Raw genomic sequence first — 17,092 nt, 5'->3', positions numbered from 1 at the left:
TCTTGTGTTTCAGAAAGGTGATCAGCTCTTGCCTGCATTGATTTACGCAATTAACTTCTCTTCCTGGCTTTGGCAGCCTACTCAAACCATATCCACCCTTTTATGTAAAGAAATTCAGCCTGAAATGGTTATCTGCTAATCCCTTTGCTGAACATTAATTTGAAGTGAAAGACACGTCACTAAGACTGACAGATTTATAGCTCTGCAAACTGAAGCCTTCTAGGTACAGAAAAGCTATAACCAAAGAGGCAATAAAAGACAATACAAAAGAAAACTAAAAGGAAACTCATAATACTTTCAACAAGTTACATTTTAAGGATTGGCAGCCTGTGGGTTCTCTACCTTCTTCTCTTTGTGCCCATGTTTTCAAGTAGTGGGGAGGCCGCCGTGAGGAGCTGCAAGTGACCCACCCATGACTTAACTTCGCCTTATGCAGATGGCCTACAGACAGCATGAATCTGCCAGGGATATTCTCCTGCTCCAGGTTTAAGGAAACAGCAAATGCAGCAATCATGAAGTTAGCTGGGATGTGACTGCAATGCAGTAACAGAAAAATTGAGAGAGATAACTGAACATAAGTCCACTAAGGCAAGAGCAAGCTGTGGAAAGACTGCTGGATTCTTTTTTTTTTTTTTCTTTTTTTTTTTTTTGAGATGGAGTCTCGCTCTGTCACCCAGGCTGGAGTGCAGTGGCCGGATCTCAGTTCACTGCAAGCTCCGCCTCCCGGGTTCACGCCATTCTCCCGCCTCAGCCTCCCGAGTAGCTGGGACTACAGGCACCCACCACCTCGCCCGGCTAATTTTTTGTATTTTTTTGGTAGAGACGGGGTTTCACCATGTTAGCCAGAATGGTCTTGATCTCCTGACCTCGTGATCCGCCCGTCTCGGCCTCCCAAAGTGCTGGGATTACAGGCTTGAGCCACCACGCCCGGCCTAAGACTGCTGGATTCTAAATGTATGCCCAGACATGTAAGCTGTGTGACTGTGGGTAGAAGACACCACCCACTGCACCAACCACAACAGGGGCAAAAGATCATAATGGGCAAAGACCTCATAAGAGCAAGTACAAGGCCAGGCTCTCGCCTATAATCCCAGCACTCTGAGAGGCTAAGGCAGCCGGATCACCTGAGGTCGGGAGTTTGAGACCAGCCTGACCAACATGGAAAAACCCCGTCTCTACGAAAAATACGAAACTAGCCGGGCATGGTGGCACATGCCTGTAATCCCAGCTACTCAAGAGACTGAGGGAGGAGAATTGCTTGAACCTGGGAGGCAGAGGTTGTAGTGAGCCGAGATTGCACTATTGCACTCTAGCCTGGGCAACAAGAGAGAAACTCCGTCTCAAAAAAACAAACAAAAAAACAAACCAAAAAAAAGAGCAAGTACAAGTACCTTGTGTGCTCACTGAGCAGGGTTTTAAGTACCTTGTAAACTGTAAAGTGCTATGGAAAATTGGTATTTTCGTAGCAATATGGTATTTCTGTATGGTATTTCTTATGATGTTTTAAAATCTCTCTCTGCCATCATTACCCTTGTATTTATTTCACCTTTGTAAGTCGCCATGTTCTTTCATACCTTTTGATAATATCACAACAAATGGATTTTTCATCCAGATGACCCTAGTGCCAGTGCCAATCTTCACGTCACCCTTCCTACCTCTGCTCTTGTCCTCTCTATACGTTTACAATGATTTAGTAACGGATAATTCTCTGTCACCCAGGCTGGAGTGCAGTGGCGCGATCTCAGCTCACCACAACCTCTGCCTCCCAGGTTCAATCGATTCTCCTCCCTCAGCCTCCCAAGTAGCTGGGATTACAGGCATATACCACCACACCCAGAAAATTTCTGTATTTTTCAGTAGAGACAGGGTTTCACCATGTTGGCCAGACTGGTCTCGAACTCCTGACCTCAGGTAATCTGCCTGCCTTGGCCTCTCAAAGTGCTGGGATTACAAGCATAAGCCACCATGCCCGGCCTGTTATATCTTTATTCTTTCTTTTTTTTCCCCCCCTTTTTATTTATTTTCTTAATAGAGACAGGGTCACTTGCTATGTTGCCCAAGCTGGTCTTGAAATCCTGGGCTCAAGTAATCCTCTTTCCTTGGCCTCCCATAGTGATGGGATTATAGGCATGAGACACCACATCCCGCCAATGTATCTTTTTTTTTTGAGATGGAGTCTCACTCTGTCGCCCAGGCTGGAGTGCAGTGGCGCAATCTCGGCTCACTGCAAGCTCCACCTCCCGGGTTCACGCCATTCTCCCGCCTCAGCCTCCCAAGTAGCTGGGACTACAGGTGCCCACCACCACATCCTGCTAATTTTTTTGTATTTTTAGTAGAGACAGGGTTTCACTGTGTTAGCCAGGATGGTCTCAATCTCCTGACCTCATGATCCACCCGCCTCCGCCTCCCAAAGTGCTGGGATTACAGACATGAGCCACCGCGCCCGGCCGTATCTTTATTCTTAAGTCTTTCTTTTAGTTCTATCAATTATTTCTAATGACTCACTAAAATATAAGCCCTACAGAGGAAGAAGCTAGATCCTACTGTACTGTAATAAACATTATCTAGTAGACTGCATCTGATCAATAAATATCTGTTGGACAAAATGACAATGAAAACGCTGTAGATGTCTATGTACATCCCCAAGTCTGGAAAAAGAAAACTATGACATGCACTTGTCTAGACTGGATTAAAGGTCTAATGTATAGTTTTCCACCAAGGAATTTCTGAACAGGACTTGCCAAATTATATTACTTCAAATCAAGGGGGCAGGGCACGTTTCTACATGTTTCTTATTTGTGAAAAACCTGGATCTCTTTCTTGGCTTCAGTTCCTGATCTGGAATACTGCTGAGCACCTGATGTTATGCATTTTCACGCAAAGAGGCACAGGAAAGTAGTTCTGTCTCCCAAGTGCTTACCATCTCATTAGGGAGAGTGCATATCAGAAGAGGGAAATGCTGACGACCTGGGTGTGTCCACCTTATGAAAAGTCATTGAGTCCTTTACTCTGTGATCTGTGTAGCTTTCTGTATGTATGTTCTACTCTAATGAAAAAAGTTTACCTAAAACAATATAGGCAGTAAAGGTTAAGTGTGTGAGATGAGAGGTACAGGCCATCAATAAACAAAGCAGGAGGTAAGGAAACAAGGGATGCTGAGGGCTGCGGACCTAGGAAAGCCATCTGGAGGAGACCTGACCTGAGCTGGCCTTGTGGCAAGTACAGGGTGTAACACAGTGGAGGGAGGGCAGCATGAAGGCAGAAATGGGCATGGTGGGCTGGGTCAGGCAAACAGTTTAGATGTTTGGAAGGTTCCTAGACTTAAGTAGTGAGAAAGACAAAAGGAAGGAGAATCAGATTAAGGGTGCCTGGGGGACCTGAGGCTCAAGTTCACAAGTTATACTTCATCCTACACAGTGGGGAACCACTGAAGGCTTTAGGGTAGGTTGGTGGCGCAAGATGAAAACCATGTTTTAGGGAGATGAACCTGGGTATGATGTGTTGTGCTGACTGGAGAAGGGAAAAAGAGAAAGAAAAGAAAGGAGACCATGGTAGTAATTTAGTCATGAGGGTGATGTTGAGTGTCTCAACTACAAACAGGCAATAGTTGGAAAGACTGGAGCAGATGTGAATCTGGGAAGACTGGAGCAGATATGAATGAATAAATGAAGCCATGAATGAAACTATGAATGAAACAGACCAGAGCTAAATGATGAGAACTTATGAACACAAAGAAGGAAACAATAGACACTGGGGCCTCCTTGAGGGTGGAGGGTGGGAGGAGTGAAAGGAGCAGAAAAGATAACTACTGGGTACTGAGCTTAATACCTGAGTGATGTAATAATCTGTACAACAAACCCCCATGACACATGTTTACCTGTGTAACAAACCTTCACATGTAGTACCCCCAAACCTAAAATAAAAATTACAAAAGAAACATAGAAATGCCTTGGTGACTTTCTGGATGAGAAGGAGATGGAAAAATCAGTGATGATGGGTCAAATGGGTGTGTATGAGGCTGCCATTGATAGAAACAGAACATTTTTGAGAGGGAGCTATTTCACGGGGAAAACAACAACAAGTTCAGGTGTGTTTGCATACTCACGGCTGTATCACACCCACTAGCTCTCTGTGTCCCAAGCCCTTCTCAATTCTAGGATTTTTCTGGTAGGCTCTGAGAATATGCATCAGAGACATCTGTAGCACAGTTAAGTGGAAACAGATCACCATAAAAGGCTTTACGAGCGTCCCTTCTTTATTGAGTTGTAGTTCTTTTTATATTAGGGAAATGAACACTTTTTGTCTATGTCACAAGTTGCAAATATACATATATTTCCTCTAGTTTGTCACTTGTCTTTTGACTCTGCTTATGATGATATTTACCACGTCAACTTTAATTTTTATGAACCCACATTTATCATAACAGATTTTAAAAACAAAGTTACCTAATGCCAATAGTTATATATTAAAAGATTGGCTGGGCGTGGTGACTCACACCTGTAATCCTAACACTTTGGGAGGCCGAGGCGGGAGGATCACCTGAGGTCAGGAGTTCAAGACCAGCCTGGCCAACATGGTGAAACCCCGTCTCCACTAAAAATACAAAAATTTACCAGGTGTGGTGGCGGTCGCCTGTAATCCCAGCTACTTGGGAGGCTGAGGCAGGAGAATCACTTGAACCCGGGAGGCAGAGGTTGCAGTGAGTGAAGATTGCATCATTGCACTCCAGCCTGGGCAACAAGGCAAAGCTCCATCTCAAAACAAAACAAAAAAAAGATCAAAGTGAACCAAAAGTATGTAGGTATTGACAACAACACTAATAAAGATCGCAACAGTCGACATTTATTAAGTAAACACTTGTGCCAGGCATTATCTCATTGCGTCCTCACAACCCCAGGAAATAGATCCTATGATTAATTCTCATTTACAGTTGAGCCTTAGGTTTAGATGGCTTAAGTAACTTGCCTAAAAACACACACAAAGTTGATGGTGTTCAGGACTTCCCAAAATATGGCACCTTGGCGTTTGAGCAAACAGCAGAAGCAGGAAAGTCTCTCTTACCTTCCACAGCCCTTCTTCCCTAAAGCAGATGATAAAACCTACGAAAGCCGTCCTGTGACCTCCTGCTCTTCTCCTCTGAAGCAGGTCGTAAGACCCTCATTCGACAGGTACCCTCCCTTTACCCAGAGGAAAGAAATATCCTTATCTGTGAAGATATAGGGCATAGAGAAGAATCCAAACAAACAGGCCTTACTAAGCCTCCCCTCAGTTTATTACCATTAGACCACACCCTTTGTTCTCCAACCATACTTCTCCATGACAGTCAAACTTACTTATAAAAATCAAACCTACTTATAAAACCTTTATCAAACCTACTTATAAAAATACACAAGTTACCTCTTCCTTTGGATCTTTATTTCTGAAGGCTCCCGTGTCATATAAAGCTTGCATTAAATAAATTTGTAGGCTTTTCTCTTATTAATCTGACTTTTGTTACAGGGGCCTCAGCCATGAACCTAGTGATGGGTGAGAGAAGAAATCTTTCCTCTCCTACAAAATAAAGGTAAAAAACTGAGATTCACACCCAAACAGCCTCACTCTAGAGTCTGAGCCCTTTGATTCCTCTACTCTACTGCCCCTTGCTGTGGGTGGCTCCCCTTGAAACACAGCCCCATTAAATAGCCACGGTGAGGAACGCTGACCCAGACAACTCCCAAAGACTGAAATGAACATGTTCTTTCCCTTGCTGTTCCTATATTCACTGCCACTGCTTTTCCTGGACCTGGTTTAAGAATCGGATGGCTCTAGCTCAGCTGGAAGCATTTTAATTGAATTCTGGATGAAAATAAGCACGAGTCAACTAAAAGACTATATTTAATTTGGTATTTGAATGGGGAAAGAAGAAAAAGCTTAAACTACAAGTTTAAAAAAGAAACTTGGTTGCTCTTTTGAACCTGAACTAAACATGAAGAGCAAAGTGTTGTATTGTTTAGAAAATAACAGACCTAACAGGAAAAATTTAAGTTGAAAAAGCATCTAGTTAAGGTGTTCGAATCATATTGAATTTTTTCTCCTGTTGTTTTATAACAATTCCCTTGGGGATTTTGAAACCTAAACCATTTTCTTTCTGAAAACATTTTTCCCTGACACGCACACACACACAGCCCTGTTGTTATGGAAGTCAGTATTTTTTAAAGCCTGCTATAAAGGAACATAACAACGAACAGTACACAAAACTACAAATATTTAATGAGGAAATGGAAACAGGATTAAACCTGCCAATCGCTGTGATATAATTAGTAAATAATAAGTACTGACTTGGACGATTTAAAAAAAATTTAAAACCGGGCCGGGCACGGTGACTTATGTCTTTAATTCCAGTACTTTGCAGGGCGGAGATGGGATGATAACTTTAGCCCAGGTCTTCAAGACGAGCCTGGACGACATGGCGAAACCCAGTCTCTACAAAAAAACACAAAAATTAGCCAGGTGTGATGGTGTGCATCTGTGGTGGGAGGATCACTTGAGTGAGTGGTGCGGGCAGAGGTTGCAGTCAGTGAGACCCTGTCTCAAAAAAAAAGAAATGTAAAACCTAAGTAAGTGCAAGTATGACATTTGAAAACTGTTATGCACACAGCTGCTATCCTCTATTGAGTACTCATAATGACAGAGACAGGAGGCAGAGAAATTCTAGGCAGACAGGGGCAGGTCCCCGGCAAAACCCCACCTTCAAGCTGAGAAGCCTGAAACCCGCAGACCAAAGTGAGAACTTCTATCCCTGTTTGCCCACTCTCTCCCGACTGGTTCTTCATAAATCACGTCTTTTTACCAATTGAATGTTGCCTTTTCCAAAACTGCCTACAGCTCACCCCGCCCCCCATCCTGTGCCTATAAAGACCCCAGATTCAGTTGGTAGAGGCAAAGAAGCGGCTTGACTGGAGAGAGGCGACTTGACTTCAGAGGGATGGCTGGACTCTGGAAGAGGGATGGCTGGACTCTGGAAGAGAGATGGCTGGACTTCCGGAAATAGCCAGCCAGAAACAGGCAGACTTTGGGGTAAGATTACCTGCCCGTCCCGTCCCTTCTCCAGCTCCCACGTCTGCTGAGAGCCATTTCCATCACTTAATAAAATTCTCCGCCTTCAACATCCTTCAAGTGTCTGGGCAACCTCACTCTTCTTGGATTCCGGACAAGAGTTCAGGACCCACTGGGTGCGGGTACCCAGAAAAGGCTGTCACACTGGCCCTTTGCCCTCACTGGCAGAGGGCAGCCACCCCACATGACAAGGCAAGGGTACCACTGAGCTGATCACACACTGCTGTCCACGGACAGTGGGACTAAGAGAGCATTCTAACATGCCCTCTGGGGCTTTGGAGGTCGCTGGCACCCTCACCTGGGCACTGTCACAGGGCCCACACGGAGCCTGCTTCTGCCAGCACCCAAAATGGCCAGCTAGATCCCATACTCACTCGCTCACGTGCTCCCTCCCACAAGGGTAGAGCACAGAGAGCCAAATAAATTGGCCACCCCCATCACAAGTTTGACGAACGGGTCAAGAAAAATCCTGCATCAATAATATTTTTAGAAAATTAAACAAACTTTCCCTATCACCAAGTAAAGACAGAAATGTGGACCTTTGATGAAAGGTTTTTGACCAAAGAATGGCAAGATAAAATCCATCCATCCTGCTGTCCCCTGTTCACATGATCCGTAAAGCCTACCATTTTCAGTTTGTACATGTTTCTTTCCTAGGGAGAACAGAGACGGAATTATTGATTTCTGGTAACGTTGTGGTATACACTGAAAGAAAACAAATAGCAAGATTTAAGGGCTCACTGTGGTTATTTTTCCTTGCATTCGTTTCAAACCTTCTACTCCTTCCCCACTGCCCTGTGACACAGCCATCAAAGACCAGAAATAACTCCAAATTCAACAAGGCTGCCAAAATGAAAACAGCAATCTCAAACAGAGCTGGGGAGGAAGGTGGAGAGGGGCATTCTCTTCTCATATCTGTGACCTCGGGCTACAAAACCGAATGAATGACCAGTCTGCAACAGTACAGTGACAAGCTGCTGAGGATCCCTGCTCACTTGGCTTCCCCAAATGAGGCTCACTGTTTTTCTTCAATCTTAGACAAAGCTATGGTTACTCTCTTCCAAGATCCCTCTTAAGAAAATCTACTTCTTGTGCTGGTGGTCTCGGTGAACTATTTGCTGTCTCAATACTATTTGAATAAGAAGAAATTCCGTTTTGAAGTTAAAAAAAAAATTCAGATTATTCAAGTCTTATGCTATTTATAATCATTTTTGACATACACGAGATAAACCAACCCTTAGGATGTAATCTGGAGCAACTAAAAGTAAGTGCAGGGGGTTCAATTAATTCAAGTATTCAGAAGGATGTACTAGGTCATATTTCTCTCTAGGAAAGGATGCTATTGTTATCATGTATGGCAATCAGACTTTTGAAACTCAAAGCAGAGTGAACAGGAATAGCAAATGCATGCTACTTTGAGGTCTTCCCAGTGTTTTTCTTCCATAGTCTGTTTTACCAACTTCTATTTCTCACAATTATCCCATTTATAGATAAAAGTAACAGTAACAACACTATTTTGTACTTAATAATAATGCTTAACCACCTACCTCCCTACCAGGGATGGTATGAGGATGAATAGAAGACAGGCTGACAAGTACTTTGAGCTCTTTGGGAAGGTACTCCCAGTGTGAAGCCTTGCTGTGGTTAAATAACACCTTTCATCTAAGGATCTAAAAGTGTCTTACAAAGCCCAGCTCATTAACTCCAAAACATTGCTATGATATAAACCAGAGCTGAGCATTATTATCTCCATTTATATAAGAAACAGGGACAAGCTAGGACCACTAATACTGTGAGAGAAATTTAAGAGTTCCTGGGATGAGGCCTAGGATACAGGCCAGTAGAAGGCCATGTCCACAAGGCACTGTGTATGTGCCTCTCAATTCCATTAACAAATATGTACCAAAGAATGCCAAGTGGGGAAGCAGGTCCATCCTTAGGCTGTGCATATATAAAAAGATAGCAAAGAATGAGAAGCAAATAATGTGAAACGCTATCATCACAGCCCTTGGAAGATCCCAATTGCAAAACATTGAAACAAATAATGGTATATTTCAGATGCATTCCTCATAAAAGAGGCATCGAGGTACAGGACTAGTATGACTTCAGAGAGCAAATAGAAATATATAAATAACAGACTAAAAATATAATCGATTTTGAAAAAAAAAGTCAAGGTTCTTCATATGTTATGTTACTAATCTCACTTAGAATTAAGATCACTTTAATGGGAGTTAAGTCATCAAAAAGAATTAAGTTCACAAATAAGTTTCACCCTCCAAAAAAATAAATTTTGTTTCAAAGTTATGTTTATTAAAATTCCTCAAACCTAAAAAAAAAGATTCTGAGTTTCTGCCAAATACAATGCATTTGTCTTCTGGGCCACCTGTGAGATTACTTCTGAGGAGACCAAACGTGGGAGGTACGAAGAGGCAACAAGGAAATGGAGATCCACCACATCCGGGGTACAAAAAAACCTTCCATCTACTTTAAAAATATTCATATGGGCTCTGCCCAAGTGGATTCTTTCTAAATATCATCACAAAAGAATGTAATTGGGCCTGTTTATCCTAAGGTAAGTCATGCTCCTCTACACACAGACACACATACGTTCACCTAGGTACAAAAAATAGAAATTTCTTTTCTACTGAAGAAAGGGGACAAAAAGTTTCTTGGGGCAGACTAGACTTTAATGCTTTCCTATTGTGAAAATATGTAATTCAAAATCTAAGCTGTTGGAATCTTAACATATTGTAAGGCTCAAGGGAATGTGATTATGTGGGTCACTTAAACTTGTAGCTGTAACCTGGGCAGCTGTAAGTGTTGTTTTCCTGATTATAGATTAGCCTTTTGCCTCACCTACACTGTTTTGTAAATTGTTGTGAATGAATAAAGGGTGCCAGAGAAGACCCCTTCCCTTTTAACTGTTGCTCTTCATCACAGATTAAACTTCCCTCTTATACTTCTCATACAGAGACTTAAAAGACTATCACGTCGTCTAGGATGGTATGTTAAATATACTCTTTTTCTTTTTTTTTTTTTTGAAACAAGGTCTTACTCTGTCAGCCAGGCTGGAGTGCAGTGGCGTGATCACAGCTCACTGCAGCCTCTGCCTCCCAGGTGCAAGTGATCCTCCCTCCTCAGCCTCCCCAGTGGCTGAGACTGTAGGTGCATGCCACCATCCCTGGCTAATTTTTGCATTTTTTGTAGAGACAAGGTTTTTCCATGTTGCCCAGGCTGGTCTCAAACTCCTGGGCTCAAGTGATCCTCCCACCTCTGCCTCCTAAGGTGCTGGGATTAGAGGTGTGAGCCACCATGCCAAGTCCTCTACTCTTCAGTAGGAAAGGAAGTGAAAACAAGCTGTACAGAAAAGAAAACAAACTGTAATTAATGAAATTATAGCTCATAAACCAACCTTGTATAGAAAATGTTACAATCCTACTAAATTTCTTTGTTTTCTGCCTATATAAGCAGGACTTTAACTTTTAACTTTAAGCACTGACCTCATGTCTCGGAAGTCCCTCTTTCCCGAATGGCCATTCCCAGCTTTTCACTTGAATAAACTTTTAAAAACTGAGTTCTGATCCTTTCCATTATTGTTGGTCAACATTATCAATGACTACAGACCCACTCCCTCCCCTCAATTTCTCCATCTTTAAACAGGGATGATCCTTTAGAAGGATGTTCTGCAGTTACAGTAAGATAAATTATAAGATGAAATTTTGAGCTCTGATTATTATTGTCACTCACTGACTATAATCTCTAATGCATCACTGCAGGAACCAAAATGCAGAGTAACCTTAAAAGAAAAAAGGAGAAGGTTTATCAGGTACTCTGACAGCTTACAGGCTCTGCAATCATTATCTGGTCTCATAGGGCTATAATATTTTTAAAGATCAAAATAGGAACATCTACTTCAGAATAAAAGACAACGAGATTGGCAGGTAGTGACTATCCTAGAGTCATCTCCAAATACAGCCTTAACTCTGCCCAAGATGCCACTTTTAATCTGAAACATCAGACTGCAGTGATCAGTGGTGTGAGAGCCAATAATATTATAGTAGCTAATAATAGCCAATAAAAGAGAGGACATAATGCACTTCCAGAAGGCCTGGGCACCTCAGATGCAAGGAACAAGGTCAAGGGCAGTCTGTGGGAGGAGCAATTCTTATCAACATTGTGGCCCCTGTGAGGAGGGCAGCAAAAAGGCTATCAAGTCAGTAGAACAGCTGTGATTTTTCAACCCATCAGCAGGCCACTCTTGTTTTTGTCTCCATTAAAATAGTACCAAAAGGCTTGCACGTCCCCAGAGCCCAAATCCCCTCTCCACTGACTGAGATGGCATTCCTTGCACAGAATGGAAACAGGAACTTCCCTCACTCATCCTGCTCTCAAATCACCTGCCTGTCTTGCTGCAGTGAGCAAGAGGAATGCTCAAATGAGCATTAGCCTGACCTAAGGATGTGCTGGCAGAAGGCAGACAAACAGAGCCAGGGAGGGAAGGTTTGAAAACTTCCTTCAAATAATCACTCCGGGATGCACTTTGGGAATTTGGCCTGAGGCTCACTGCTGATGTAAGGATTATCAAGTTTAAGACTGCTAGTAAGGCCAAATGACTTATTAGAGGGCAAATTAAAATCGCTATATACCAACAGGATGCCAGGCAGTTCTGCTGAGCACCTCAATATTCAAAATGCCAAGGGATTTCCCCTCTCTGCAGTCTTTCAATTTTGAAAAGCAGCAAGAAAAAAAATATGAGTGGGGGTAGGAGGTGGAGGAGAAAAGAGGCTACACTGACACGGCTGGAGAACCCATACCTAATCTCCACACAGGCCAGGCACACTCTGCCCGTTTCCACATCACCTCGCAGAATTAGCCTCAGAGATGAGAGTTGAAAGTTCAACTTGCTGCATGATTTATTCCCAAGGAAGCCTTGCCACAGGGCATGAATATTACTGCTCTACCAGACAAAACTGCCCCTGTGGCTGATGGCTAGCAGAGACTCTTCAAGCCTGTGACCAGCAACCCTAAGGGCAGGCACCCTTTCAGAACTAACCTAGATGATGTTTCTGCAGATAAATTCTCTCCCTTAGAAAAATGCCTCTTCTTGGCCAGGCGCAGTGGCTCACGCCTGTAATCCCAGCACTTTGGGAGGCCGAGACAGGCGGATCACGAGGTCAGGAGATCGAGACCATCCTGATGAACACGGTGAAACCCTGTCTCTACTAAAAATACAAACATTAGCCGGGCGCGGTGGTGGGCGCCTGTAGTCCCAGCTACACGGGAGGCTGAGGCAGGAGAATGGCGTGAACCTGGGAGGCGGAGCTTGCAGTGAGTGGAGATCGCACAACTGCACTCCAGCCCAGGCAACAGAGTGAGACTCCGTCTCAAAAAACAAAAGAAAAGAAAAAAGAAAAATGCCTCTTCTTATTGCTCTTATTTCTGGTGTGGTCATCTTCCCTCGGGTATTATTCATAATGGTCCCTCAAACAAATGCAACAGAAGATAAATGTTTGGTCTCCATATCACACAGTAGAAAGGAAGAGCAAGTCAGCAGAAATGAATCCTTAGAGGGGAATACATAGGGGACAGCAACAGGGTTTCTTCCTGGTCCCCGGCTTTTGGGAGGCTGGGCACAAAGGGACTGACTATAGTGCCAAGGCAACAGATTCAGGAGCAGCATGGAGGAAACCAGTCACCAGCCTCAGCCCATCTCCACTCAACTTCTCAACCAACAAGGCAGCATCCAGAAGTTAAAGAGCAAATCATGCCGGGTGCAGCGGCTCATGCCTGTAATCCTAGTACTTTGGGAGGCCAAGGCGAGTGGATCATGAGGTCAGGAGTTCAAGACCAGCCTAACCAACATGGTGAAACCCCGTCTCTACTAAAAATACAAAAATTAGCTGGGCGTGGAGGCACTTGCCTGTAATCCCAGCTACTCAGGAGGCTGAGGCAGGAGAATCACTTGAACTGGGGAGGTGGAGGTTGCAGTGAGCTGAGATCACACCATTGCACTGCAGCCTGGGCAACAGAGCGAGACTCCGTCTCAAAAAAAGCAAATCAGACATCCCTAGGCAACATCAGACAATGCAAAGAGTACACATATATAAAAATAACAGCAGTCCAAATAATGGCTGGCCTTGGAATGGATCCCCAGAAGAGGGGAGAGAGGCTGCCACATGTTATCAACTAAGTTATTTTCAACTAAGTTACCTTATTAGACTGGAAGACATGAAATACTGCATTCTCTGTCAGAACCAAAGGAAACATGCCTTGAGTAGCATCACTGTAACTTTACAGACTACAACACACACTTTTCTATAATCTAATTCAGATGGCCCTCCTTGCCCTCTGCAAAGGTGTGGGCTAGATGTCAAACAAGCAAAATGCCTTGGAAGAGAAAGAGGGTTGTCTCCACGCATGTCACAGTGATAAGGCCACTACAATTTAAGAAACTGCTATCAGGCCAGGCGTGGTGGCTCATGCCTGTAATCCCAGCACTTTGGGGGGCCAAGATGGGTGGATAATTTGAGCCCAGGAGTTTGAGACCAGCCTGGGCAACATGGCAAGACATCTCTACAAAAAAATACAAAAACCAGTTGGGTGTGGCAGCACACACTTCTAGTCCCATCTACTCAGGAGGCTGAAGTGGGAGGGTCACTTGAGCCTGGGATATTGAGGCTGCAGTGAGCCAAGATGACGCCACTGCACTCCAGCCTTGGGTGACAGAGCAAGACCCTGTCTCCGAAAAAAAAAAAAAATCAAAGTTTTAACCTACAATTGAGAGAATAAACTCTGAATTGGATTTTTGGTTGATTTATACCATTTTCTTACTTTTAATTTGTAATAATAATGTTCACATTTGAGTATTAATTCTAAAATTGTTTCATCCCTGGGATATGGGGGAAGAGAGCATCTTTTTTTTTTTTTTTTTTTTTTTTTTTTTTTTGAGATGGAGTCTCTCTCTGTAGCCCAGGCTGGAATGCAATGGTGCAATCTCAGCTCACTGCAAGCTCCACCTCCCGGGTTTACACCATTCTCCTGCCTCAGTCTCCTGAGTAGCTGGGACTACAGGTGCCCACCACCACGCCCGGCTAATTTTTTTGTATTTTTAGTAGAGACGGGGTTTCACGGTGTAAGCAAGGATGGTCTCGATCTCCTGAGCTCGTGATCCGCCCGCCTCGGCCTCCCAAAGTGCTGGGATTACAGAACATAGTTTCATTTGGTCTGGTCTCTAACAAAGGGCTGCTTCAAAGAAGACAGTGCCCTGTCACCATCTCTGCGTTCAGATTTATATTCTGCTACTGGTTTGTTTCTACTGTAGCTAAAAACACACAATGTAGAATATATGTACAATGGAATAATATTCAGCCTCAATAAGGAATGAAATCCTGACACATGCTACAACATAGGTGAACCTTGAAAACGTTATGCTGAGTGAAATAAACTGGACACAAAAGGACAAATGTACAATTCCACTTACATGAGGTACCTAGAGTAGTCAAATTCATAGAGACAGAAACTAGAGTGGTGGTTACCAAGGAGAAGGGGAAATGGGGAGTTGTTGTTCATTAAAATGAGTTTTAATTTGGAATGATGAAAAAGTTCTGGAGATGGACAGTGATGATGGTTGCACAACAATGTGAATGTACTTAATGCCACTGAATTGTACATTTAAAAATGGTTAAAATAGCCAATCTTATGTATATTTTACCACAATTTAAAAAAACAATGGCTAGGCGCAGTGGCTTACACCTGTAAGCACAGCACTTTGGGAGGCTGAGATGGATGGATCACTTGAGGTCAGGAGTTTGAGACCAGCCTGGCCAACATGAAACCCCATCTCTACTAAAAACACAAAAATTTCCTGCGCATGGTGGCATGCACCTGTATCACAGCTACTCAGGAGGCTAAAGCATGAGAATCGCTTGAACGCCAAGTGGTGGAGGTTGCAGTGAGCTGAGATCCTCCACTGCACTCCAGCCTGGGAAACAGAGCCAGATTCTGTCTCAAAAAAAAAAGAAAAAACCAACATACAACTCATTTCATCAGTGAACTACATCCAAAATAATATGAACAGTCTAGAAATGAACACATAAAAGAGATGAGTAGTTTCTATAAGAACAGACATCCCATTCAAAGAGTTCATAAGAATGACATCACAGGAACCACAGACAATTGAATATTTATTACCCCTCCCTCAAATGCACCAAGCAAGCATGTAGCTTAGTGTTTTATATTTAGTAGGTATTCAATAAACATTACCAAATATTTATTTTCATTCTGATAAGAACAAGAGATGATTTTAAGAAAGGCAATGCTGACCTCTTAATTTTTTTCTATTTTCCCTGCCTTTGCCAAACCATGGCCTATTTCTTGTTACTGTGCTGGCTGGGCCCTTTCAAAACCCTGCATCATTTCCTGACTGAGCCAAAACAACACATGGAAGTATTCCAGTTCCACTGCAAAGAGGAATAACCTGTGAACATGAATTCAAAAGACAGCAAAAGACATCACGTAGAAACAGATAGCCACAGACCAGGGAAGGTGCATCTTCCCAGAATAAATGCTGGCTTCTGCCAAAAAACAGCCAATTTCTTGTTTTTCAGTTCCATGTTAACAATGGTTTCATCTCACTGACAGCCATATCTTCGGATGCTCTCATTAGACTTCACTGTCTAGGCAAAGTAACACATAAAACACATTTAAAAATTCCGAGGAAAAGTTTTGATGAAACACAGCTTAGATTTGAATTTTCCTTTCCCTCACCCTCTAAACAGACTGAAATAAGAAGCTACGACACCAAACTGAAGCATTTCAAACTGTACTTTTTCCTTATGTATCTGATGCTCTAAGGAACTGCCCAATCACCTGTCAGAAGTCTTTCAGATCCTTTAAAACATGGTCTATTGTTTTTCTATTGCTGGCAAAATATGAAAAGCCCCTAATAATCTTCTGCAATCTCCTATTTTTGTAAGTTTCATTTTTCACCATCAAAGAAGGGAGGCAGAGCCCTATCTTATCACTAACAAAGCACCATATTCTAGCAAGATGTCTCATCACAATCTCCTTCCTAAGCTTTCACATTTTTCTGACATTCATGTTAATTGTAAAATTAGCACCATTTACTTGCAAGTTCAGTGCACTTTATTTTTCATTCAATATTTTTTATTAATAGCTTCTGTAATAAGGCATAAATGAAGCTGCAAACAAAATCACTGTCCATGTTTCAAGTTAATTAGTGCATACCACAGAGAAGCACACAATTAGTTTTGGATGTATTTTGAAATAAAAGAAAGTTAAATGCAAATTTAAGCTCATTATTATCTTTATCAGCTGAGTGTTGCTATGTGTAGTAATAAAGTTGCAATCAAATTTAATTGAGAAATGAACTTGAAAGATTGTGAGTATGAGCTATAGGTACATTCAGTTTGTGGCTCTCTTTTCTTGAGTTGAGTAACCTCATTTTAAAAAAGAAATAAACGGACGGGCGCGGTGGCTCACGCCTATAATCCCAGCACTTTGGGAGGCCGAGGCGGGCGGATCGTGAGGTCAGGAGATTGAGACCATCCTCACTAACATGGTGAAACCCCGTCTCTACTAAAAATACAAAAAATTAGCTGGGCGTGGTGGCTGGCACCTGTAGTCCCAGCTACTTTGGAGGCTGAGGCAGGAGAATGGTGTGAACCTGGGAGGCGGAGCTTACAGTGAGCAGGGATCGCACCACTGCACTCCAGCCTAGGCCACAGAGTGAGACCCCATCTCAAAAAAATAAATAAATAAACATTTGCTAGAAATGAAAATAAACAGAAATTCAGTGGGATTGACTGTTATTAACTAAATCTTTATGACATAATTAGTTTATCTTGAAGACCTATTAAATAAGTGCATCATATTTAATCATAAAGCAAAATTGTGTTGGATGAAATAAAAGAAAAACTAAACTCTAACCTCTAAGACAGGAGTCAGCAAACTTTTTCTTTAAAAGGCCAGGAGGCCA

At 42.7% G+C, this 17,092-nt stretch overlaps 1 protein-coding gene across 5 annotated transcripts in view; it reads right to left on the bottom strand.

Moving 5' to 3' along the window:
* ASCC1 (activating signal cointegrator 1 complex subunit 1) overlaps window positions 1-17,092 on the bottom strand; it is a 118,860-nt gene that overhangs the window by 2,283 nt on the left and 99,485 nt on the right. Inside the window, exon 10 of one of the 5 annotated variants that reach the window (XM_030940434.1) lies at window positions 6,319-6,462. The exons of 3 other annotated variants lie outside the window; for them this stretch is intronic. In XM_030940434.1, coding sequence (XP_030796294.1) covers window positions 6,364-6,462 — 99 coding nt within the window. In that variant the 3' untranslated portion in view covers window positions 6,319-6,363. Of the gene's footprint in view, window positions 1-6,318; window positions 6,463-10,374; window positions 10,453-17,092 lie in introns of those variants that run through there. One more of the 5 variants, XM_030940435.1, reaches the window with a different exon arrangement.

Source organism: Rhinopithecus roxellana, chromosome 11 (genome assembly GCF_007565055.1).
Source record: "Rhinopithecus roxellana isolate Shanxi Qingling chromosome 11, ASM756505v1, whole genome shotgun sequence".
In the NCBI taxonomy this organism is placed as follows: Eukaryota; Metazoa; Chordata; class Mammalia; order Primates; family Cercopithecidae; genus Rhinopithecus; species Rhinopithecus roxellana.
This window is presented reverse-complemented; position numbering and strand designations above follow the sequence as displayed.